This window comes from Phallusia mammillata, chromosome 8 (assembly GCF_965637545.1).
Source record: "Phallusia mammillata chromosome 8, kaPhaMamm4.hap1.1, whole genome shotgun sequence".
In the NCBI taxonomy this organism is placed as follows: Eukaryota; Metazoa; Chordata; class Ascidiacea; order Phlebobranchia; family Ascidiidae; genus Phallusia; species Phallusia mammillata.
In genome coordinates, this window is record NC_137259.1 from 6,875,278 (window position 1) to 6,900,377 (window position 25,100).

A 25,100-nucleotide genomic window follows, 5' to 3' on the forward strand; every position below is an offset into this window, starting at 1 on the left:
TCAGCACTACGCCTATTTTTGTGCCCCTACACCACGCCTCCTAACTCTGCTTATTTGTATTTACTATTTGGCCAATGTTAATATTAGAGATGTACCGAATATTCGGTTTGCCGAATTTATTCGGCCGAATCGCTCATTTTTGCAAAGATTCGGTTTCGGCCGAATAATTTGTTGCGATCCGGCCGAAACCGAATCTTTTACGAACACAAATTTGAAGCGTAAAACGTGTCTTTTCTGCTTATTAAGCTCCACGCAATCTTTCAAAAGCCCAAACATAACGAAAATCGCGTCGATTTCCTTTTTAAACACATTGCCGTTTTTCCCACTGTAGTCAAAAAAATTAGTAATTCATTGGCAGGTTGCCAATCATTCTTGAGGCAATTTTAAACCTCACAAAACTTAAATGAGGACGAAACAGAACTATTCTGCACTAATTGCCTCGTAGATAAACATTTTTTCACGTCAAACACGTAGCGTACGGCTTCGCGTGACGTCATAAATGATTCGGTTGATTCGGCCGAATTTATTCGGCAAAACCGCCGAATATTCGGTTTCGGCCGAATCGAAATTTAGCCGATTCGGTACATCACTAGTTAATATATGTTCAGTCCTCCGGTTTGTAGGCAAAATTTCATTTGACGAGTAGGACCTGCGGGTACAACCAGCGGTGGGATTCAAATTTTTTGTCAGCGGGTTCTGTTACAAAAAGTGCTAACCGGTTCGCTGATCTCATAAAATTTCGTTAGACGGTTCTATAGAACCGGTGCGAACCAGCTGAATCCCACCACTGGGTACAACCACCGTAGTATGCAACCGTCTGTGCCCGCCATGGTTCGTGCGGTCGGTTGCGATCCTAGAACACAGCACCAAAGCATTGTTTAAATAACACGACATTTGACTCGTGTTTCCAAATAGATATCAGACAACTTCAAGCATTTTTTTTATTACAGGAAATACGATTTAGTACAAAAGACAGATGAAAGATATGGAAACGACTGTTCAATCTTATGACAACAAAAAGTGCTAATTGTCACGTAGCAACGTACTATTAAGATAAACAATAAGAAAAACAGAACTTCGGTAAGCCTAGCACAGGCCTATTAATTCCATGGACATCGTATAGTATTAGGCCTATTAAGTATTGGCAGGCTATATTTTTTTAACAACAGCCTCGACCACCGGCTACATGCAAACTTCACAAAACAATAAATAAAAACGTCAAAGAATACATTGAAACTGTGATGTAGAAACTGAGATAAAAATCATTGAAATATAAACAAAAGCGTGTACATTCTAAAACATACAAAACAAGATCTCTAACTTTCATCTAATTTTAAACAAAGAAGCAGTGAAAAAGGTAGACTAGAGTCGAAACAAAATCTATCACAGTCAAATCCTTAAAAGTCACCACCCATTCTTCCAAAGCTATAACCTTTAGCGGCCGAAGTTGACTGTTCAGTTGCTTGCGCGCTGCCCTGGCCAAACCGGTGGATCGTTACGCATCCGTGGTGAAAGGATGGACGGGGCATAACAGCAACCTGCTCCATACTGCCAGTAGCGACGTCGTAGCAGAAGATTGCGTCCGAAGCTTCAGGGCCTTCACCTTTTCCACCTAAAAAGTTCTTGTTTGTAGGTTTTGCAAAATTTTTATTTATTTCGTTTAGGGCGAAACAAAATATCAAAAAAATCATGGAAGGAATAACGTTATTTTGTTCTGTTTCGTTTCCTTTATGAAGCTTTGGTTTATTACATAACAAGCATTTTAAGTCCTGCATAAGCAGTGCACATACAGGACAAGTTTTTCAATCAGTTTAAAGCAGTCATCTGTAACCAAAAACGGGAATAAATGTCCTAAATGATTTTTAATACCAGGAGCTGATTTAGTACAATATAATGGTTAACTGGGTATTTTATCTTGTTGTCTTTGAGGTTCAAACTATAAAGGACTTCAAATAACCAAAAACACATAATATAGGTTTGTTTGTAAAAATATACCAGTTATGTAAAGTTTTCCTCCGCATACGGTGATGCCGCAATTCTCCAGCTTGTCACCAGTGACAGACGTAGAGGACCAGGAATTGTTGAGCGGGTCGTAAATGTGCATCATCTTTTCTGTTCCACCTATTGATGAGAATACAATAATGATTAACCGAAAAAGGATATTTTTAAACCTGAAACGGAAGCAACAATCGATAATGTATGCCATGCTGATAAAGATTTTTGATCCTATACTAAAACCTGTGTTTTGTAATTGCTACATAAACGTCTTGTACCTGTTTTTTTGTCACTGGATATGTTATTGCCCTTATCGCAATATTTTTGTGTATTGATTTTCACCGCAATGTACATAGTTAAGTCTAACGGGATTTTCAGGTACAATTTTGGGTACTTGTGCTTTTTTGAAGTCAACAGCGAAAACACAGCTATAGCGACACGCGCGCCATAATACGTTTTTTGAAATTATAATTTAAAACCAAGTCAGAAAAAATGTTGTGCTTATTTCTAACTCTAAGCTAATGTATCATATATTATATACTGTACCATGTAATACATTAAACTAATGCCCAGTCAACAATTCACAATCTAGTAACTTTAATTGAAACCCAGGGCGAACCGCTGGATTAAACAGGGTCAAAATTTGAAGGAAACACCTTTAGACTATGAATACTATCTATTTTATAATATGGAAAAAACATGTTTGAACAGCTGTTAAATTTATTTCCTGACCAAAGCGGATGTTTTGCAATATGTTTTGGTAGGAAGAAAAACGTATGAAATATTTCTACAATATGAACTTCAATCTAAATTAAAGCTTCATAAAAATATTTGCAAAAAGAAAAGAAAATAAACCTGCCTCCTAGGCAAAGAGTTCAATAAGAACCATCAGACTAAGAAGATACACATTTATTTAAAAATCTACACACAAATACAGACCGTAGTGCTGCAAAACCTGTAACTCAGCACATAGGAAACTCATACAAAACTTGCAAACGTTACACAACAAATTGTCACAAATGTCCTTCTATGACGTCACACTCCATCTACCTAATAATTGAACTCATGGTAACTTACAATTTTGCTGCATTTTTCGGTAAATAAGAATTGAAAAACGGACGTGTTTTCATATTCTCTGAAACAATGTTCAGTTTTAACCCTTATTTTCAGAAATGTGGCGCAGAAAAAGGAATTTTTATTCCGATAACCGCAAGAACGCTACAAAAAGAGAGGTAAGAATTGAAACATTGTGTTTAAGTCGGTTATGTAATATTTTTTGCACAATATTCTCTTTTTGCAGGTATTTTGACTTGGAACTCATGTCTATCTCATCGTTTAAGGTAAAAGGTTGTTTGCTGTTAACTTCAAAACCTTTACTTAAAACGGGAGAATGCGCAAAGATATCTATAGAGAAGAGACACTTTATTTTTGCATTTTATTTTCCAATCGTTTCTACTTAAGATTAATTAAGGAAAAACTTATCTTATGTATCTCCCACAAACAGGCAAAGTGCTATGAGCGTGAGATTAGCAAAAAACGAAAATTGAATTTTCCTGAGCTGCCAAGCTCTGCTGCAGGTTTGTTTGTTGTATTTAACAATTTACACAGACTTTCTTGCAAACTATTTAACGTCACATTTTGCTTTGCAGGCACCAATGGAAAAAAGTCCAAAATCTATTAAGATGAAAATCAGTTGGTAGAGCGCCAGTCCCGAAAAGACTCCTGTCGCGGGTTCGAATCCCACCGCGGGCTAGATGCTTCTAGCCTATTCTTTGCAATATGGTGGTGAATGCTAGTGACCGGTTAATTCGGTATGGCGCCTTCACTGGGCCTGGCATACTGTGACACTAAATATCAAGAGCGTTTTAGAAATAAACATCCAATTTAAATTCCCTAAAGGTTACTTTGGGTTAAAAGAAAATACTAAAGGTTACTTTTGGTTCTCACAGGTTGCTTTATAGTGGGTCGAAGTGGCTGCTGGTATTTGCAACAAACCGGAGACTCGCAGTTTATGGTTTTGCACCAAAAAGATGTCGTGCAACTTCAGACTGGAAACCCAGTGAGACCTGTGGCACCTTATATCCAGTCCACAATTCACGGTAGCGAAGTTGCAGCGTTGTGTAGAAGGATTTCGCTTGCTGGAATTCCTTCAGTACTTCAAGCAGAATATGTAGCACCGAGTGCAACGTCTATTCTAGCACAGGCTGTATCGGTGTGTGAAAATTACCAGGAATTACAAATCATTCCTGAAAAAAGTATAGTTGAAATGAAAAATTGCGCAACACAGACGGCCCCTGTGAAACCTCCAAGGCAAAAAAATAAAATCCAGCAAAGTGTACGTCCAGATATAGCATCCATACATAAAGAAAATCCAGCTCCTGTCAATGTAAGGGAAAGTGCCACGCAAACACCTCCACCAAAACCACTGCGACGTAAGATTTCGCAACAAAGATTGAAAACAACACAGGTTGTACTCATTTCCACAATCCCAACAATAAGTCAACAGGCCACACCTATTCCCAGGCCTAGAACACAGAAACCATTTCAACCGAAGCTACTGGAACATGGTGATCTTCATCAAGAAAACGAACCAGAACAAAGAGAAGATGAGTTCCAAAAACATGCTGTATCATTAAGTAAGGAAGCCATTACATCAGGGATTGCAGAAATAGCAAAAAGTCTCGAAGATAGTGACACAGAAAACTTAGATAATGCAACACAATTGGAGACCAAGAACCTAGCAAATCTCCCAGATGAACATATGACCACCTTAGCAACAGCTAAAACAAACAGGAAAACCAATCTGAAAACCAAAATTATAAAACAAACAAACGAGGAGCTGGCTACAATGACCCCACGTATTCCTGAGCAATCCAAAGAAGTTTCAGATAAAAGCAAGGCTGTATTGATGCCAAACAACAAAGAGAAACCACAAGGTTTTCAGAGTGACAAAACACTTTCGAAAATCCAAGTGGTCTACACAATGCCTGAGATGATTAAAGAGAAAGATGCAGGAAATGTAAAAAAAGAAAACCAATTCCTGAGTCAGCCCAAAACGCCCGTGAAAAATATAAAATCACCTAAACGCAAGAAACGTAGCCGTGGCTGCATTGGCTGTTGCGTGCAGTAATTGGACATTACAAGCTGCGCTGGTTGGACTAAATGCTCTGAAGCATGGCAAACACGTTATGCAGCAACATAAAACGGGGGCATTTTATGTAGAAAATGGCGAAAACCGTTTCTGCACAGTTATATTGTCGTTTAAACGGTTGATGTTTCTCGCAATTTTTATTTTCGCGCCATTTCGCTGTTTTATTTCGCCATCCTGTATGATTGTTTAAAAGTCGCCTTAGTATTATAATAAAATAGTTGTGTTAAATTTTTTTTTGTTTTGTTATGGACTAGGGTGCAAAAATAGGGAAAGCATTTGAATAAACTTGATTTGCATAATAAATCTGATATTTACACCAGGGATAGGTAAATAAATATTGGCCGATGCAAAGCAATTACAAATTTGAAAGGTCATAAAATTGGTGAATCTAGCTAAAAGTACAAAACCATTTCAAATACTTTACAATGTGCCAATAAAGCATGAAACTCCGGATTCGTGTACTTCAGAAAGTATAGCTGTTTAAAATGTTTGTCACTAAATGGGCCTATAGGTAAATCGCTATAGATTTAACAATTAAGGTCAACGATTCACAAGGACCAACTTAGGTTGAGACTGAGATCAGCCCTAAAGCGCCTGTGCAGACCACCGATCATTCTTAACTGAAACTGTAGTACCTCCCACGGTGCAGACACCGAACGGCCGTTTAATGACCTTTTGACACCATTCTTAATAGCACGCAGTTCTTAGTGTTCAACATTACCGTTTTTGGCTAATTCATACATGACCAAAGTATTGATTCTTGAATTGATTTGTCAAAAATAAAGAAGATACGTTATGACGAAAAATCCTTCTTGACTGTGTTTGTAATACCTACAAGTTGACCTTAAGCGACCCGTGGTCATGCCGCGGCCAACTGACAACGACAACATAATCTTTGTGTTGATCAACAAAGTTTTGATTGGCATATACGAAACCGAAGCACGTTTATCGAGTTTAAATCACGTCTTAGGTGTAAACCCTCGGCCAAAACTGAATATGCGCGTGATAACTTTAATAAAGCGGCATGGCATTGCAGCGCAAATGCAGCTGATTTTTAATCACCGCTGACGACTGTCTGGTAAAACATCTGTCCGGACGTCAAGCTGAGCTCTCCCGCTCTGCATTAAACCGCTTGAATCGTAAACCAGTGAGTTACTTCCTTGGGACTTTTATCTGGCCAATAGTGTACACATATTATGAGTTGTAAAGGTAACCATTTGGCCGATTAAGGCAAACTTTTAAATACTAAACGAATAACCTACTGCAAACAATTGTTTAACATTTTAGCACATTAGGGCTTGTATTTCTGGCCCAAACCAAAACCGATTATTTCGGGGCTTAAAGGATGAAAAATGGGTGAATCCAATAAAAAGTTAGAAAATTCTTTAGAATACCTTACATTGCACCAACCAAAGCATGAAACTCCTAGATTATGTAGTTTAGTCAGTACAGCCGTTTTAATTTTTTACGTTTTGGGGCCTGTGGGTGAACCTCTGGGTCATTCGGGGTCAAAATTCTGGAGGATCAAATTTGGATTAATAACTAGCATCTGTAAGAATTGAATACATTTTAAAAAAATATTTTTTGAATAAATTTGAAGCACTCTTTCTTGATCAAACGCGTTTAATAAACTAGCGTTAAACAGAAAAAAAGATTTAAAAACAATACGGATAAAAACAATATGTGTCTCCTTTAGGAACTAGAATGGTGGCTTTCTGATATACTTCCATTTTATATATTCTATGCGATATTTACCAATTTACTATACACCTCATTTGATCTACGCATATGATTGTTTTTGTAAACAAAAACTAATGGGTCCCCAAACGCGCGTTTGTGCGGATTTACGGTAAACAAATGTTGCGGTGATTTTTAAATTCTTAAGAACAAATTTTTAGAAAGCATTAACCCAACAATAAAAAATTTTGTTTGTATTTTTTTGCAATATTATTGTCGTATAATTACAAAAACAATAAAAAAGAACGAAACAAATACTTTCATTTTAATCTCTTGCTTTGACCCAGATATTGTCGTCCAAGGTCGGGTTTTAAACACATTTTTTTTTCTAGAAAGCTGTAACAGTTGTGTTACAGACACTTTAAATTAAAACGCGATTTGCTGCAAGTTTATACATAACAAATTGTTTTTCATTTAACTTTGTTTCGCGAAACGAGTACCATTGACCTGTAGTAACCTTTTAGGGTGCACACACCAAATGACTGTTTGACCTTTTGACACCGTTTTCAATAGCACGCCGTCCTTAGTGTTCAACAACACCGTTTGACCTAATTTATACATGCCTTGACTATTTGATTAAAAAAAAACAAAAAAAACGCTACGTTATGACGAAAGAAAGTTCTGAACTGTGTTAGTAATACCTACTAATTGACCTTAAGTAACCCGTGGTCATGCAGCGGCCAACCTGACAACGAGCATTTAAAAAAACATTTATCTTGCAAAAAAAGTCAAGTTTATTTTTTCATATTTAGTTTGATTAACAAAGTTTTGCTTGACATATACGAAACCGAAGCACGCCTTTTAGGTTTAAATCACGTCATATGTGTGAAACCTTTGCCAAAACTGAAAATGCGAGTGATAACTTAATAAAACGACGTAGCATTGCTGTGTAAAACAGCTGATTTCTAATCACCGAAACGACGTCTCGTAAAACGTCTGTCCGGCGTCAAGCTGAGCCCTCCCGCTCTGCCCTATTATTCGTAAACGTACTCTCTTGGGACTTCTGCCTACAGTGTCTTTCTTGACCAAACGAGCGTTAGACACATTTACGTTTCGGGGGCCTGTGGGTGTTCCGCTGGGTCATTCGGGGTCAAACTTCTGGAAAATCAAGTTCAGATTAATAACTAACATATGTCCAAATTTGAATCAATTTGAAGCACTCTTTCTTCACCAAAACAGCGTTACAAACGAGCGTTTAAAAATTTTACGTTTTGGGGGTCTGTGGGTGAACCGCTGGGTCATTCGGGGTCAAATTTCACGGAGACCAAACTCGGATTAATAACTAACATCTGTCCAAATTTGAATAAACTTGAAGCACTCTTTCTTTACCAAACGAGAGTTAAAAATTTTACGTTTCGGGGGCCTGTGGGTGAACCGCTGGGTAATTTGGGGTCAAACTTCAGGTGGACCAAGTTTGGATTAATATCTAACATATGTCCAAATTTCAATAAATTTAAAGCACTCTTTCTTGACCAAACGAGCGTTAGACAGAAAAAAGAAATACGGACAAAAACAATATGTGTCCCCTTCAGGGAAGGGGACCCATAAAAAATAAGACCCATATATAAAGACCATGGTGCTACATAAACCTGCAACTTACCCCACAGGAAACTCATAAAATAACTTACAAATGTAACACAGCAAGTTGTCACAAATGTCCTTCTATGACGTCACACTACACCTACCTAATAATTGAAATCATCGTGACTTACAATTTTGCTGCCTTTTTCGGTAAATAAGAATTGAAAAACGGACGTGTTTTCATATTCTCTGAAAAAATGTTCAGTTTTATACCCTTTTTTCAGAAATGTGGCGCAGAAAACGGAATTTTTATCCGACAAATGCCCGAACGCTACAAAAGAAGAGGTAATAAGAATCGAAAAACGTTGTGTTTAAGTTTTAAGTAAGATTTTTGTACAACATTCTTTTCGCAGGTATTTTGACTTGGAACTGATGTCTATCTCATCGTTCCAGGTAAAAGTTTGTTTGCTTTTAACTTTAAATTCTTACGAGAGCATGCCAAGATATCTCAAAGATACAATTAATTTTCACATTTTATTTTACAATCCTTTCTACTAAAGATTATTTACGGCAAAAACTTATCTTATGTATCTCCCACAAACAGGCAAAGTGCTATGAGCGTGAGATGAGCAAAAAACGAAAATTAATTTTTCCTAAACTGCAAAATTCAGGTTTGTTTGTTGTTTCTAACAATTTGCACAGACTTTATTGTAAAATAATCAACGTCACATTTTGCTTTGCAGGCACCATTGGAAAAAAATCCAAAAATATGCTAAAATACATCTTCTGCATGGAAGATAAGCACAAAAGGTAAACGAAAAGCAAAGGTTATATGGGGCAAACCTAGCATAAATTCACAATCACTAAATACCAAGAACGTTTCAAAAGTAAAGATCTAATTTAAATTCCCAAATCTAAAGGTTACTTTGGTTCTCGTAGGTTGCTTTTTAGTGGGTCAAAAAGCCTGCTGGTTTCTGCAACAACCCGGAATTCGCAGTTGATTTTGCACCAAACATATTGTGCAACTCCAAACTGAAGACCCAGTAAGACCTGTTGCATCTTATATCCAGTCCATAGCAGCGAAGTGGCAACGTTTTGTAGAAGAATTTCACTTGCTCAAAAACCACCGACAAAAGTTTTTGCAACAAAGATTACAAACAAGACAGGTTGTACTACTTTCGGCCATGTCAGCAGTAAGCCAACAGGCTACACCCGTTCCAAGGCCTAGAACACAGAAACCATTTTCAAAGAAGCCACTTGATTCTCAAAATGGTGATCTTCATCAAGACAACGATCCAAAACAATGTGAAGACGAGTTCAAAAAACATGCTGTAGAATTAAGCCAGGACACCATTACTTCAGGGATTGCAGAAGTTGCAAAAAGTCTTGAAAAAAGCAACACAGAAAACGAAGACAATGCTTAAGAATTGGAAAGCAATGTCCTATCAAAATGGCCAGATAAACAGATGATTACAGATTATAAGCTCAAGCAAGGTGGTGCAGAATTAAGCCAGGAGGCCATTACTTCAGGAATCATTGAAGTTGCAAACAGTCTTAAAGAAAACAACGACACTGCAATATAATTAAAAAGTAATGTCCTGTTGAAATGCCCAGATAAACAGACGATGAGTTCAAGAAACATGCTGTAGAATTAAGCCAGAAGGCCATCACTATAGGGATCGAGGAAGTTGCAAACAGTTTTGAAGACAGCAACACAGAAAACATATTGGAAAGCAATGTCCTATCTAAACTCTCAGATCAACAGATGATTAAAGATTATGAGTTCAAGTAGGGTGCTGTAGAATTAAGCCAGGAAGCCATTACTTTAGGGATCACAGAAGTTGCAAACAGTCTTAGAGAAAGCACCACAGAAAACAAAGATAATATATCAGAATTAGAAAATAATGTCCTTTTGAAATGAACAGATAATAAGTTCAAGCAATGTGCTGTAGGATTTTAGCCAGGAAGCCATCACTTCAGGGATCATAGAAGTTGCAAATAGTCTTAAAGAAACAACACAGAAAATGAAGGCAATGAAATAGAATTAAGAATCAAGAATCTAGCAAATTTTCCACATGAACAAATTGCCATATCTCCGGAATTCGCGCTTGGTACCGCGCTGGCGTCACACTAGAAGTCCAATTTCTGGTAACGCGTGAACTTTATGTGAGCACACGTAGTATAGTTACAGTCACGTCAATCATAAGGCTCACGTCAACACGGTTTTCTGTGAAGAAAACATACACTCAAAAATGGGAAACAGTAATTAATTTTATCCCGACGGGAATAAAGCTTACCAGAGTTTTGGACCGGGGTATCACAGATATACATAGCTTGACATCATCAGAAAGCATTCTACACATATGCAAAACGAGTATTTTAAATGTACTGCAAATTGTACAGCTTCAATGCAAAATAAAGCTCACCTTGCAAAGGCAACATTATTCCTTTTCATCAGAGTTATAAATTTAGCATTACCATCTATTAATTACAAACAAATCATATTTAGTTACTTTCGATTGCTTTATCCAAAGTTTGCAAGTTCAACTAACAAACTGCACGTGAAACAAACTAAACTCAATAGTATTGAGTCAATACTAAACGGTCAAAGCACAGCAGAGAGAAAGAAACTACAAGGGTGTTGTTACGTCATAAAGGATTCTGGCATTGTGGCGCAATCACACGACATGAGATGTGGTGTAGGTATGCACAAAGTACATATAAAACACTTTGGGTATGCATACAGTTGAGTGATTTACGATGGTGTGTTGCAATCTTCCACACCGAAGGTTTTTCTAAAAGATTAAGTCATAGCAACAGGTAAAACTGACAGGAAATCTGGAAACCAAAATTACAAAACATACAAACGAGGAGCTGCCTACAATGACCCCAAGTCACCTAGAACAATCCAAAGAAGTTTTAGGAGGAAGCAAGACTGTATTAAGTTTTAGGAGGGAGCAAGACTGTATTAAGTTTTAGGAGGGAGCAAGACTGTATTAAGTTTTAGGAGGGAGCAAGACTGTATTAAGTTTTAGGAGGGAGCAAGACGGTGATAAACAACAAAGAAAAACCACAAGGTTATCACAGTGAAAAACACTTTCTAAAATCCAAATGGTCTACACTACAGAATACCTGACATGATTGAAGAGAAAAAGGCAGATAGTGGGGAAAAAAAGAAAACCAAATCCCAAGTCAACTTAAAACGCCCGTCAAAAATACAAAATCACCTAAACGCAAGAAACAAAGACGTGGCTGCTTTGGCTGCTGCGTGCAGTAATTGGACGTTACAAGATGCTTTGGTGGGACTAAATATTCTCAAGCATGGCAACCATGTTATGCAGTAACAGCATACAAGATTATTTTAAGTACAAAAAGGGCGAAAACCTTATCTGCACAGTTATATTGTCGTTGAATTGTTGCTGTTTATCGCAATTTTATTCTTAAACCTGTATGATATTTTATTCCGCCATTTTCGTATGATTGTTTAACACAGTGGTCGGCAACCGCCGGTCCGCGGCCCTGTACCGGTCCGCGAGGAGTTCGTTACCGGGCCGTATAATTTTTCTTGTTAAATGCTATAAAACATTTTGCCTACGTATCCCAGCCATGATAAACTAATTTAGACGTTTTTATAGCTATATATTTGTAGTTTTTTAAGACCGGTCCGCGAAAAAATTTTAGTTTCAAAACCGGTCCGCAGTGCAAAAAAGGTTGCCGACCCCTTAAACTTTAACACATTACTACTATAATAAAAATATTTTTGTTACTATTTATTTCTTTGATATGGATACGGTTCAGAAAGATATTTAACTCTACTATTATGAATATAGCTGTTTAATTCACAATGTAAATGTTTGAATGAGTTTAAACAGATTTTTTACAACAGCACTCACAGCAGTTCCTTCTAAGTTCTAACTAGAGATGTACCGAATATTCGGTTTGCCGAATTTATTCGGCCGAATCGGCCACTTTTGCAAAGATTCGGTTTCGGCCGAATAATTTGTTGCGATTCGGCCGAAACCGAATCTTTTACGAACACACATTTAAAGCGTTAAGCGTGTCTCTTCTCCTTTGTACCAACGAAAATCCCGTAAATAATTGTATTTTTTGACACATTATCGTTTTTCCCACTGCAGACAACTAATCAGTAATTCATTGTTGGGCTGCAAATTATGCTTAAGGCTATGTTAAACCCCACAGAACCAAAATGAGGACGAAACACAACCATTCTGCACTAATTGCCTGATAGATAAACTTATGTTTTTATGTCAAAAGCGTAGCCTACCACTTCGCGTGACGTCATAAATGATTCGGTTGATTCGGCCGAATTTATTCGGCAAAACCGCCGAATATTCGGTTTCGGCCGAATCGAAATTTAGCCGATTCGGTACATCACTAGTTCTAACCCACTTACCTAGCACAAATATCTTGCCACTGTGTGTCGCTGTTGAGACACAATGGTGAGGAGAAGGAAGGGCCGCTTTCATGGTCCACTGATTCGTGTCAGGGTTGTAGCACTGAACCTAAAATATAGTAACGCTGTTTTATCAATTTATCTCAAACTTATTGGTCTCGATTTACAATTATTAAATATATTTTGCGAAACACCGTACCATCCACTAACACAATACGGTGCCCAATAAAATCATTTTGCAACGGAAGTGTAATGGTTAGAATGCATTTTCGGAACAATATTATCAAAATAAGATTTGAAGTCTTGTCTACCCGATTATTCCCTAAACATAATGTAAAAAAGTCGCAATCTGTTAAGTAGAAACGAAATGTGAAACCCTTTAATTGAATATTGCGGGTGTGTCCTGTGGGGTAAGTGAGTAGTTGGAAAAGTAAATGATTGGATAAACAACATTTATAGACGCAGTAAACCACCTGAAACTCTATTGGTCTAAGCGATCTCGTTTGAAACACAGAAGCGATGTTGCAATTTGATCACATCAAACACAATCCTTTGACCACACCAAACTCGAAACAGCTAACCAACGTTACTATGCCAAAGCCGGCCTAATTAAACGGGGCCAATGACATTTCAGTGGTCCAACGTCGTCTGTTTACTCCATCGCGGACTGACAGATCACAAAACCAGAACTAGAGCAGTCGTCAATTCCCCGCCGTATTGCAAGCAACCTTTCAATACGTACGAGAGACTTACGATCGAAACGAGATAACGAATACGTCACATGAAGCAGCTGCCATCCGGAGTGACTGTTAAATGGTGTGCGTGTTTATTGAAATTCGGGTTTGATGTTAAAATAGGCTGCATATAGGAAACAATAGGCTATATGGGGCAACTCAAGAAATTCTCATACATTATTTATACATAAAGGTATTGATACTGGCGGTTTGTCGTCACTTTTATACCCGTTTATGACAGCTGCTGTTTCCCACGTTTAATACAATTTGACACGGCGTCCGTTTTGCTATTAATCACACTCAGCCTCCATGGCATTTTTAGATGTAAGGTTTTAGTTCTTATCAATTTCAGAATAAATTTGGTGCAGCTTATATATTTTGGGGGGACCGGCTAATTCGGTATTATGAATTTACGTTCTTTTTAACTGCTGTATTCTGTGAAAACATTTCCAAATAAACTCAAACCAGCCTGCCCAACGTTTTGAAATACACTATTAAAATAGTGTCGGGCCTTTCAGGACAGATTTGGGCTGGTTTCGAGGTTTAGTTTGTGTACAACGCTTGATTCAGGTTGTAAAGATATATTTTTGACCTAATTTTATCTTAGTAAATCTAACTTCAAGGCCAAATTAGGGCTTCATTTGCAGAAAATCATGTTTATAGGCCTGGTTTGGGTTTTGTATTTTCGGGTTCGTGTTCATTTTGGGCCTGCCAACACCTTTACACTCATGTGTTCGGAAACATGCATGAACTTAAGCCTCAAGTAGGATGCTGACATACTACATTAGACGTTTTGTGAAATCAAAAGTCTAACCCTTACCTTGTTGAAAACACTCGGGTCCTCTCCTCCCCCACCGATGACGTAAAGCTTCCCGTTACACGTTGCAAGGGCACACGAACTCACAGCCATCAACATCGGTGGAATCTCCAACCAGGAATTGCAGAAACTACATAAAAATCACGTTTTTCTGGAGCCTGTATACTGGTTGTTGATATAGTACTACAGTAATTTAACATACCTGTCGTAGCGTTCAACGCTCTTAAGCTTGTTTTTTCCATCGTAACCTCCAACACTGTACACGTGACCACCCAAGGTCACCATTCGGTGTCGCCATCTGCCTTTGCACATGGGAGCGATTTTCACCCAGTTGTCGAGATGAGACTGTAATGCATTATGATAAGTTAAGCGTTAACTCATATTGTATAATGTAAGTGGTGATGACAAATTGACATTTGGTATTGAGAAATCATTACCATGAACCAAATACTATTAATATTGAGATGTACAAAAGTTCATATATGCGCGTTTTTTCCATTTAATTTTGAGCGTGATAAAACCAAGTTTTGTAATAAAGAAATGAAAAATGTTTTTTTTTGCATTTAATGTATTGGCGCATTGCACTCGTTGAGCATCAAGATCTTTCAGTGTACCAAATGTTGGTGACGCTTTTTTGGTAACCGATTGTTTGTTAAGACTTAACAACCCAATGTGCAGCAGAAAAGACAACACTAACAAATTGCCAAATAATTTTTTGCCTAGACTTAATACGATTATCTACTCCGGAATAAACTGCATCTATTAACCCTTTGAGGGTTACTGGTACATATATGTACCACAACTTTGAAGCCTGGTAGAAAATTAATTTGTTGTTCGATCGATATAATTTTCACACAACCTCTCAATTTGGGTTTAATGTTTATATTTCTATGATTTTTTTGCACTTGCCACCTTCAGATCAGCTGTTTTTGTGCCTTAAAGTAGTCCGTTTTCGTCATTCTCAAGGGCATAGTTGTTTCACTTACTGGTAAGTATACAAAAACATAAAAACAAGTGACTGATAACGTTTTTTATTGTTTATGTGTTGGTTATCAATAATTACTAGTTTTAAAAAATAAAACCCAAGTAAAAATGTAAAATTTTTGGACATACATGTTATGGTACATATATGTACCACCGTCCATTTGGGGAAAAAAGTCAAAATTTTCGGTTTTGTTGAAAAATGCTTTTGTTTGTTTTTTAAGTCCAATTAGAACTACAAAACAGCACATTTAAGGTTTTTAGTATTTTTTATTTGTATTTTAAGACATTTCAGAACAAAAGTGACTGGAACAAAAAGTTAGTTTTTCCACTGACATATAGCATTGTGGAGGAAATTTTGTTTGCTGATGTTAGTGACACTGAAGGTGACCTTGGTTTAGATGCAGAAGATGTTAAGGTTCTACTAAAAGATTCTAAATTGTTGCTGCCAGTTCAATGCTTGATTGTACGGTAGCAAAAAAGCAAAGTCCTAGTGATTAGAAGAGATCTGTAGCAAGTTGAACTTCAACAACAATGAAAATATGAAACCGAGAAATGATCCAATGTATGATAGGGCTTTTAAAATTAGGCCAGTACTACAGCATTTTAATTCATCTTTTCTATCAGTCCTATTTTCTTCCGTTGATGAACATGTGATCAAATTTCAAGGGCCACAATTCTAGTATTTGCAAGAAAAGATCTAGCAAAGTCAATACAATTGAAAAAATCAACAATAGACAAAGGTGTAAGCTTTGCACATGTCAAAAGATTCAGAACAGAACCAACAACAAGTATGTCCAGTGTGACACATATTTTTGTTGTACAAAGGATAGGAAATGCTTCAAACTTTATCATGAAAAATAAGTTTCTGTGCTTGATTTTGTTGTATTTTAAATTTTTGTGACCTGTTACCATTTGCTATCTATGATTTCTTCGTACAAAACTAGCATTTCCTTTTCATCTCTATATTTTTGTGAAGCTAAGTTTACTGAACTGAAATCCTACACAGGTAATGACAACAACTATTGTTGAAATACCTGCACCATTATTCTACATTTACAAGTTTTCTGGCATTTTTGTATGCTGTTGACTAGGTTTTGTTTGTTGTTTTGTATTTACTAATTAAATACATGGAATACAAGTATTTTTAGTAAACAGAGTTTACTTACAGTGATCCTTGAATACAGTTTTTACTATAAAAATGGATTTGCACCAAAATTGAAAAAAAAAATTTTTTCAAAAAAAATTCCCCCAAATGGTTGCTGGTACATATATGTACCATGCTCTAAAATAAACAAACTAAGAAATTACAAAATTTTTTTTGGGGGAATACTTTTTTTGACCCATTTTAACTAAGATTTGTTGACTAAATTAAAAAAAGCAGTGCACAAAAAAGTGTGTCCCTCAAAGGGTTAATACAGCGACTATATAACCAGGATCGCAACATCTGTACTTGGGTATGCAAGGATTTTAAACGAAATATGTAAAGTATAGGGATATTGATTTTTAAAAAATCGCAGATAAAATGATAACTGATTGATAATTTCAAAAGGGTGTTAATAAGAAAACATTCAAAAACACCATTTTCCAACCTGATACAGCCAGACATCTCTTGAGTGAATCCTTCCACCGCTGACAATAATGCTGTTCCGGAATGAAGCCACTGCGTATTCGGACTTGGTAAAGGCCGGAAGCTTGGCCAGTGAACCCCAGTGACCCGTGACGGGGTCAAATGCTTCAACCTGTGGCATGTTGTATCCTCCAACTCGGTCGTAGCCACCCACTATCACCACTGCTGCGCTGCAACCCGTTGAACGCCGAGGTCTGGTGCGAGCGCTGTTGATTTCGTTGCCTAAAAGAAACAAACGACAGAAACTTCGATATTTTATACATAGATATTTTGCAACAGGCAACATGGTATTGATTTTTGAGGTATGTGAAGTTGTAAGTGGGGTCTGAGTTTTTGGTCGGGTTCGAGTTTTGGTATAAGTCAGTGGTTCTCAAAGTATGGGTCGCGACCCAAACATGGGTCGCGCAGGGTCAAAAAATGGGTCGCGCTATGGTGGTTCAATTCTGTCCAAACGGACTATTACTGCATTAAGTAAACACAAACGAATTTACTTAATGTTGTAGTAGTAAAGTCCCCTCACTCGACCACGTTGCACAGTGAAATGAACTAATCATTGCAACATACTAACAATAGCGTTCTGATTTTTGCTGTTACGCACATGGCGATTGTTACGTCATAGAACGGGAAATAAAAGTTAATCATGCAAAACTGAACGCGGAGATGTACCAGTTAGCGTTTGAGGATGAGTAAGTATTCGTACACAGAAACATTTTTAGATTTGGGGTTCACTTCTATCAATGATCATGGTGCTGCAAAGCCACAATATGTGTTGTGTTATGTAGTATTGTCGAATCGAACTCGTTAAACCTGCAGCCATTTTGAAATGGGCAGACTCATATGCGGCGACAAAGTGGCCTCGAAATTGTTACATTTTTTGATGTTTGAGGCTTGGGTCGTGAGATGTTCATAAAACTCAGATTTGGGTCGCGGTCCAAAAAGTTTGAGAACCACTGGTATAAGTGATAGGCCCACTAATAGCTATACGCACTTGGACACATTTGAGTCGTACTTTCACCTTAGTAAATGTAATTTTGTGGCTTAGTTTCACACAAAAACTTCAAGTCGGGTTTCGGGCATTTTCTTTGGGATTCGGGTAAAAGTTTCAGGACCACAAAAACTTCAAGTCGGGTTTCGGGCATTTTCTTTGGGATTCGGGTAAAAGTTTCAGGACCGCTTACGACTCTGTTTTAAACTTTACAATTTATGTTAGCGTTTACAAGTTATGTTAACAAAATACATTCACGGTCGCTAATAATTTGAAAAGGCAACGTTAAGCATTTTAAAACAAAGAGATTGAAAACGTCAAATTTATAACCAAAGAATTACCTAGAATGTGGTATTTTCTTGTTTCTTGCAGGATAGCCTGACACGCTGGGTTGGTAGAAACTTGCTCGTCACATTCAACAACGTTGACGAAGTAACTCGGGTGGATAAGAGGAACGCGAACGTACGACAACAATTCCGCAAAATCTTCTGACCTGTCAAAAGCACATACAGATATTCTTTGCGTAAGATGACACTTATTGGAGGTTTTATACGAACGCGAACAAAACCTCCATGTGATTTGTGAAATCTAAAAGTGAAGAAGCTATATTGCGAAGGGACACTAAAAAAGTGCTGACCATATCTGAAAAGTCACCGTTTCAAAAGTGCATACTTTCTACAACTTGGGATTTCTGCAACAAGGTTATGACGTCGTGCAATCACCATTGTGACGTAGTACCTCGTCATCAACAGTATTGTCAAAAACAACCAGTCGGAACCATATAATAAACAACTTTGATTAAAGTCACCTATCCCAACTAAAATACAGACTTCAAACAATCAACAACAAGTATCAACCTGTACGGACATCTACCGTAAACAACAGATGATCGCGTCGTAATAGTTCAAATATTGACAGGATTGTGGCATAAAAATATGACGTCATTTCGTGGTATTATTAGGAGAACGGTTTACTTCACTTGTAAACTGGAATTTACGCCATGGGCCATGTGCTGTAGATTCGTCATAAATGTAACAAAAAAAACTCCTTTCTGTTTTATGTGATAATGGCTTCTGTGAATCAACTGGTGCAAATCAAACATGAGTCGAGATTAAAATTTACTCTTTGTTCACACAGTGTTTTTCAAGCCGCCTGCGGACCGAAATAAAAGCGTAAGCACATTTCATACGTTTTCAATACGGTTTTTTTTCATTAATTTGGTGAATGGCTTTGTTAAAGCAATAGACCGAGATCTTTAAAAGTTAAGAAAAATCTAGCACTTAATTACGTAAATACCTAATTTGTCGATTTCCAGTCAGTTTGGTTGTAAAGCAAGCTTTTATTGCTGACTTTAGTCGTTTAACAAATCCGTCCAACAAAAATTACACCCATCGAGGTTGTTTAAATAGTTGCTGTTTTGAATGAAGAAGCATAAATTTTACCATACAATTTCAAGAAACGCTGAAATGCTGAACACTTATGGTTTATTTAAACCTATTGCGTCAAAAATCAGAAAAAAAATGTGACAGATAGCATCAACAGGCGCGTCTTTTTCAAAATCAAAACGAGCTTTTCCACCAATTCGCCCCCGAGCTATGCAACCTTAGCGTAATGTCGAATTCCATGCTTGACTGATTCATCTTATGTTGACTAATATGGAAAATCATACGCTTCAGACTGATTATTACCTTCATTAACAATCAATAATGCCTTTCCTTCAATAAGCATCCCATTAAAACGTGATTTTTTTCAAAAGATTTGTTTTTTGTTTATTTAGTTTTTGTATTACCATTTCGTAGAAAGGATTGGCTAAACGTTTTTTTGTTTCTTTTTTGTTACTCGCTATTTTCAAACGAATAAAACTTTCGCAAATTTGAAACAATTATAGTTTTTGTGGAAAGAAAATCTGTAATCGACAAACCAAATATAACACGTTTTTCTTCAGACAAAACTTTTCACTAAGAATTTTACCTCACAACTGGATCATGCGCTACCCATCTCTTCACAGCTTCGTAGACAATCTCCTCACGTGACACGTTGATGTCGTCATCGCTGATGTAATCAATGACGCGCGTCTTGGGCAATTCCAAAAACTCTTCATGCTAAAAACGTTTTTCCGTGAACTATAAATTGTTTTTCTTGTCAAAATCTTAATTGGTCTAACTCTAAATTAAATCGTAAGCGCATCACATTTGCTTTTATATTTCATACCCGCAAAACGTTAAGCGATAATGTTAACAGAAACGTGGAGAACTAAACGGCTTTTGCGGAAAATGTTTAAAACACAACACCCATTAAAAGCGTAATTTTCTTTATCTATTTGATTCGGAGTTAAAAGAGGTTTGAAAAAATACTTTAGAAACAAACAACGAGATGGCAAAGAGGGTTTTCGTACCACCACGACGTCTGCAAACTTGTCCATGATGAGTTCAGATGCTTTCTTGAAAAGTTCGGATAAAGCGTGAGCTTCAGCGAATTCCCGCATACCAATGCAGTTGCATGGATCAAGCTGGGCTTCAAGAAACTTCGTACAAGCTTCACCAAGCGAAGTTATCTGGACATGAAAATGTTACACAATCATTATTTGTTGTTCTCAGTACAGTCGAGTAATATATTTGACTTTCCGTACATTTCTAACGTCACTAAAACCAACAAACAAATCAAAAGCGGGAAACCTATGTGGCTAAAATAACAGCCAACCCCAATACCTACACCTGTGCGTCCATACAAAACCTATATTTACATACATAGTAAAGGAATTTTTGTCAATGGCTATAGGTTGGGCAATGATCAGTTGTAGCGGTTTCCTTTGTTATGAATCGATATTTCACCGGGTTGTCAAGGGTTTGTAGTACATGTCTCAAATTCGGGGCCTATAAATCGTGACAGGATATTGTGGTTCTAAATACAACAAAAGCAACGCGCTTATACGTTAAAAATACTACAGTTCAAAAATTCAAAAATGTTTTTAGAAAAGCATTTAAATCCCAAGGAGCTTTCATTCAAAAATCATCTAGTTCATTAAAATGATTAAATAGACATTTTTTTAGTTTTGTAAACTTTGCGAAATGGACCAATTCGCCAGTTATAGTAGTCAAGCGTTACAATACCGCAAAAAGTTTGACACTTGTGCAACATTTCCATTTCCGAACTTCGGAACAGGTTTAGTTATGTGAGTAATAATGAACCACGTTATTACATGTGGAAACGAACGATTAAGTAACGCAGTAAGCCCAGTTGGAATGTTGTGAAGTCGTTTAATAACAAGGTTCTCATAACAAGGTATTTTGACCCGAGGCTATATGCAACCGGAACTGGCGATGTGCCTAACGATTCGGTAACTTTATGTTTATAGGCTGTTCGTTTCTGCGGTCATAGGTAACACAGTGTTGCAGGGAATACGTTTAAACCAATCGAAAAGTCCAATTCGCTACAGCGACCCCTAAAAGTCAGGTCGTGCCAAAACAAAAACGTAACAATTGTTGGTGACAAAATAGTCAACACCAACCACTAAAACCAGTTCACGTAACTTTTTTCACAAGACTAACAAATAATTTATTTATAAGTAGGTTACATAGCAAGCTAACCAAATACGAAATAAGAATATATTTTTTAAATGGTAATCTAAAAAAATCCTATTCAAACGTTACACAAGGAAGCAAAGTTAGTTACCTGAAAAAGATTGGAAGCTTCCAGAAGCAACTGTACGTTATCAGCTGTAATGGAGGCACGTGATGTGTAGAGATAATCCAGCAACAAATCCATCACGTCAGCTTGCATCCCGTTTATTTGAACCAACATCTCGCGTGATTCTTTGTGATCGTTGCAGAACATAGCGCGAAAATATCTGCTACCTAAAACAAAACATAGCTTGTACAACTATTCCAAACATTTGACACGTTAATGCAGAATTGCCAGTACCAACGCTGAAATGGCGAGGTCTTCAAAAAATGTGAAATTGTTTGTATTGACGTGTTCTAAACGTGGATACTGAACAAAATGGGCATTTTGTTTCGCTTATTTATCAGTGACTAGTTTCTATAAATTTTGTACCATGGCACGCAGCTTTTATTGCATGACGGTAAATATATTATGTTCATTCGTTGAAATACGAAGAACTGTTCACGGTAAAGTTGTTGAAACTTAATGACATTTATGATATCTTATGTCGACGGATATAATTTCATTTCCCAAATGAAAAGAAAACTTTCATTGCAACGTTTCAAACAACTAGTCCATGTCGGAAAACAATATTCGCTGGCACGTTAATAACTTTTAAACCAGAAGGCGTTCCCAAGCTTTGAACCACTAGCTGTATGATGTCATGCGTAAGTATTAAAGCTGAAAAGGTAATCCGAATGCGTCTACAATTAACATTCATGCTGGGCCAAACCTTACACACTAAAAACCGCAACTGACCACAAACTACCACATTTGTGCGCACGACCAACTTCAAACTCATACATACCTGCAACCAACACTGCTCTGTGACATGGAAATTCGCGGTTGGCTGCCGAAAGTATGACGTCGGTGAATAAACCGCTTTGTCTGAGCTGGTTAAATGTGGTTAGGACCTGACCAGCATGTTTGGTGTTTTCAAATTCATACACCTCACATGTATCAGCACTAAACACATCAGAATCTTGATCGCCGTCCATGGCTGGCTTCTTGACCACGGGCGGATTGACACTCATTTGAGAACTTGCCCTTCTTAGGCGCAGAGGCATAACATTTAAAGTCAACCGTTGTACGGCAAATCGAATCTAATACCACTGCCAGTAATCAGTACAAAACATGTAATTACCCAATTAGCCTTTTTCTTAACCCACGAGCACTTGGTTATAACTGCTGCCAGAGAAATATCTCCCTGAAATTATTACGAGGCACAAGACAGCTGATGTTGTTTTGCTTTGCCACGTGACTTCTTTGTCGTCGCGCACACGCTTCTTTGTGACGTCACTGTCTATCGCTACGCTTGAACGCTCAGTTAACGCAGCAGTTTATAACTTGTCGACGACTGTGGTAAAATGGTTTGCGCGACGTTTGCTAAACTGTGTTCGTTTATTGGTGCAAATAAATCATTGATTTGTCATTTATTAGTGCGAGTAGACAAAACACTGTGGCTTGAGCAGTAAAGTTTTTAGGAATTAAGTTCAACAGGTTTGTCACACAACAAATTTAACAAGACCAACTAGGTAAACCTAAATGTATTTCGTAACTGCCTTTGTGAGGTCAACCATACTATGTCAAAAACAGGTATAAATTATAGCTGAAACGTTATACCTTTAACCTTGTGAAAAACTAAGTGCTTTGTAAAAGGTGTTTAAATGGTACAAAAAGGCTTCTTAAACTTTGATAAACGACATCTTCGGGTCAACGATAAATAATTTAAACCAGCCGCTACTGGAGAAAAGAAGCCAACAGTTACGTCTTGTTTAAGTTTCGCCTAATTTGAATGTAAGAGCCTGTTTAAACTGGACTTGCCTTGTGTTTATTTCACGCTTACCAAATGCTATTCCCAGTCATTCAAGCGTACAGTAGTTGATACACACACATTAAATATTTAGATCGAAATTTGGTGCGAATGTTTACGACTGGAAAGAGGCACCTTGTAATAAGCTCAACAAAACTTCCTTTTAACTTTGGACTAGTAAATGTTGATACATAAGCGTTACAAGCCTGAGAACTGAACCTTTGTTAACAAATAGATAAATAACAAAATCAATAGTATTCTAAAATCTAAGGAACTAACTTTCAAAGAATAGCTTATTCAAACTTTAGATTTCCAATCTCTCAGAAATTAAAATTGGCTGCCTGGCTAGTCCTGTGTATTTCGTATAAGTTACACTAGTCGAGTCTAATAAACAGTACTGGCGTCTTTGCCTGCTGCGGTAATGGATAACGCAGTGACTGCGAACTATTTCTATCCAGGCGCGAATGTGTGAATGTCTGCGTTGGTGTCACGTGACGATAGAGCGACGTTCGCCCCAGGCGCAAGACGTTTAACCGCAATTCCACAAACTGGTTCGTGAGTTTGGAAATAAACGTGTTTTTGGACGGTAATTCATGAATATGTTGATATTTGGTTAAAAGAAGAAGTATTTAAACTCCAAAACGCAGTTGTTACCTTAGGTTCAAAAAAGTTTTGAAGTGTCAGAAACAAATTTGCTTCCCAGAAAAACTGCTTTGGCGCAGTACATACTGACGATCACTGTTTGACATTTTAAACTCGAAATCAATGGACTTTAATATAAAATTAGTCAGTTATAGACAAAGAAAATATATATTTTGCTTGTTCGATATTATTAACGTCGGATGATTGCAAATCACAAATTGACATATAAATCTACAAAGTATCAAGTATACTATACCTGCTACCAAATAAGATATCATAATTTTTTTTTTTAATTCATTTGATGGGTAGCATCATCTAGCGGCTATATGATCAAACGGTAAAAAAATATTGCTCAAGGTAGATCTACAGTGCTGTGTAGACAAAAACATACATACTTTGCGAATAAGGTAGGCAAAAACCTGGCCAATGGTCTAGGGGTCCGCAAAGCGTTTTCAGGGGGTCCGCGACAACTTCCTAATTTTGCAGACAACGATATTAATAAAGCGCTATTTAAAAAAATATGTCTCAGCGTTTTAAAATAGCATGAAACTTGTTTAAAATCGTTCTTCATAGGCGACAAACCAAAATGCATTGTGATATTTTAGCCCCATTGTGATGCAACAGAGGTAAATTTTCAGTGGCAAACAACGTCACATCACAATGTAATGGCTCTTTATTATTGAGTTCCGATGTCGCAGTGCAGTCAAAGTGATTGAAATTTTGGTCCTGGACCAAACGTGGTTGGTATATTCTGCACCTTTTTGGGTTGCTTGTTAATAAAAAAGGACAAAAAATACCAAAACCTCCATGGGGGTCCGCGATTAGCTTGACAGTACCAAAAGGGGTCCGCATCAAAGGCAAAAAGGTTGAGAACCACTGCTTTAATATATGCTTACGAAATTAGCTCGCTTACAGGAAGTCAAATAGTCAAACGGTTTGATTCAACTGGATTGCCAAATCACGTTTGGACTTGTAATATTTCCTGTTGCAGTTAAACGTGTACATTTGATCGAGCTGTGT

The 25,100-nt window shown here is 37.3% G+C and overlaps 1 protein-coding gene and 2 long non-coding RNA genes across 3 annotated transcripts; 1 reads left to right on the forward strand and 2 right to left on the reverse strand.

The window, feature by feature from the left end:
- Positions 1-927: 927 nt before the first annotated feature.
- Positions 928-23,131, reverse strand: LOC145204085 (kelch-like protein 24). The gene is made up of 11 exons (XM_080076510.1): positions 22,434-23,131; positions 21,638-21,819; positions 20,361-20,519; positions 19,937-20,067; positions 18,307-18,458; positions 16,943-17,202; positions 14,572-14,714; positions 14,373-14,499; positions 12,819-12,927; positions 1,996-2,121; positions 928-1,612 (listed from the first exon to the last, which is right to left on the reverse strand). Exons 1-11 carry the CDS (start codon positions 22,690-22,692, stop codon positions 1,398-1,400), a joined length of 1,863 nt encoding a protein of 620 aa, XP_079932636.1. The 5' UTR covers positions 22,693-23,131; the 3' UTR covers positions 928-1,397.
- On the reverse strand, positions 6,945-11,395 carry LOC145204086 (uncharacterized). The gene is made up of 3 exons (XR_013853449.1): positions 10,831-11,395; positions 10,702-10,759; positions 6,945-10,631 (listed from the first exon to the last, which is right to left on the reverse strand). It is a non-coding gene; the product is annotated as an uncharacterized LOC145204086 (long non-coding RNA).
- Positions 14,711-17,705, forward strand: LOC145204087 (uncharacterized). Its single transcript, XR_013853450.1, has 2 exons — positions 14,711-15,357; positions 15,637-17,705. It is a non-coding gene; the product is annotated as an uncharacterized LOC145204087 (long non-coding RNA).
- Positions 23,132-25,100: the final 1,969 nt, after the last annotated feature.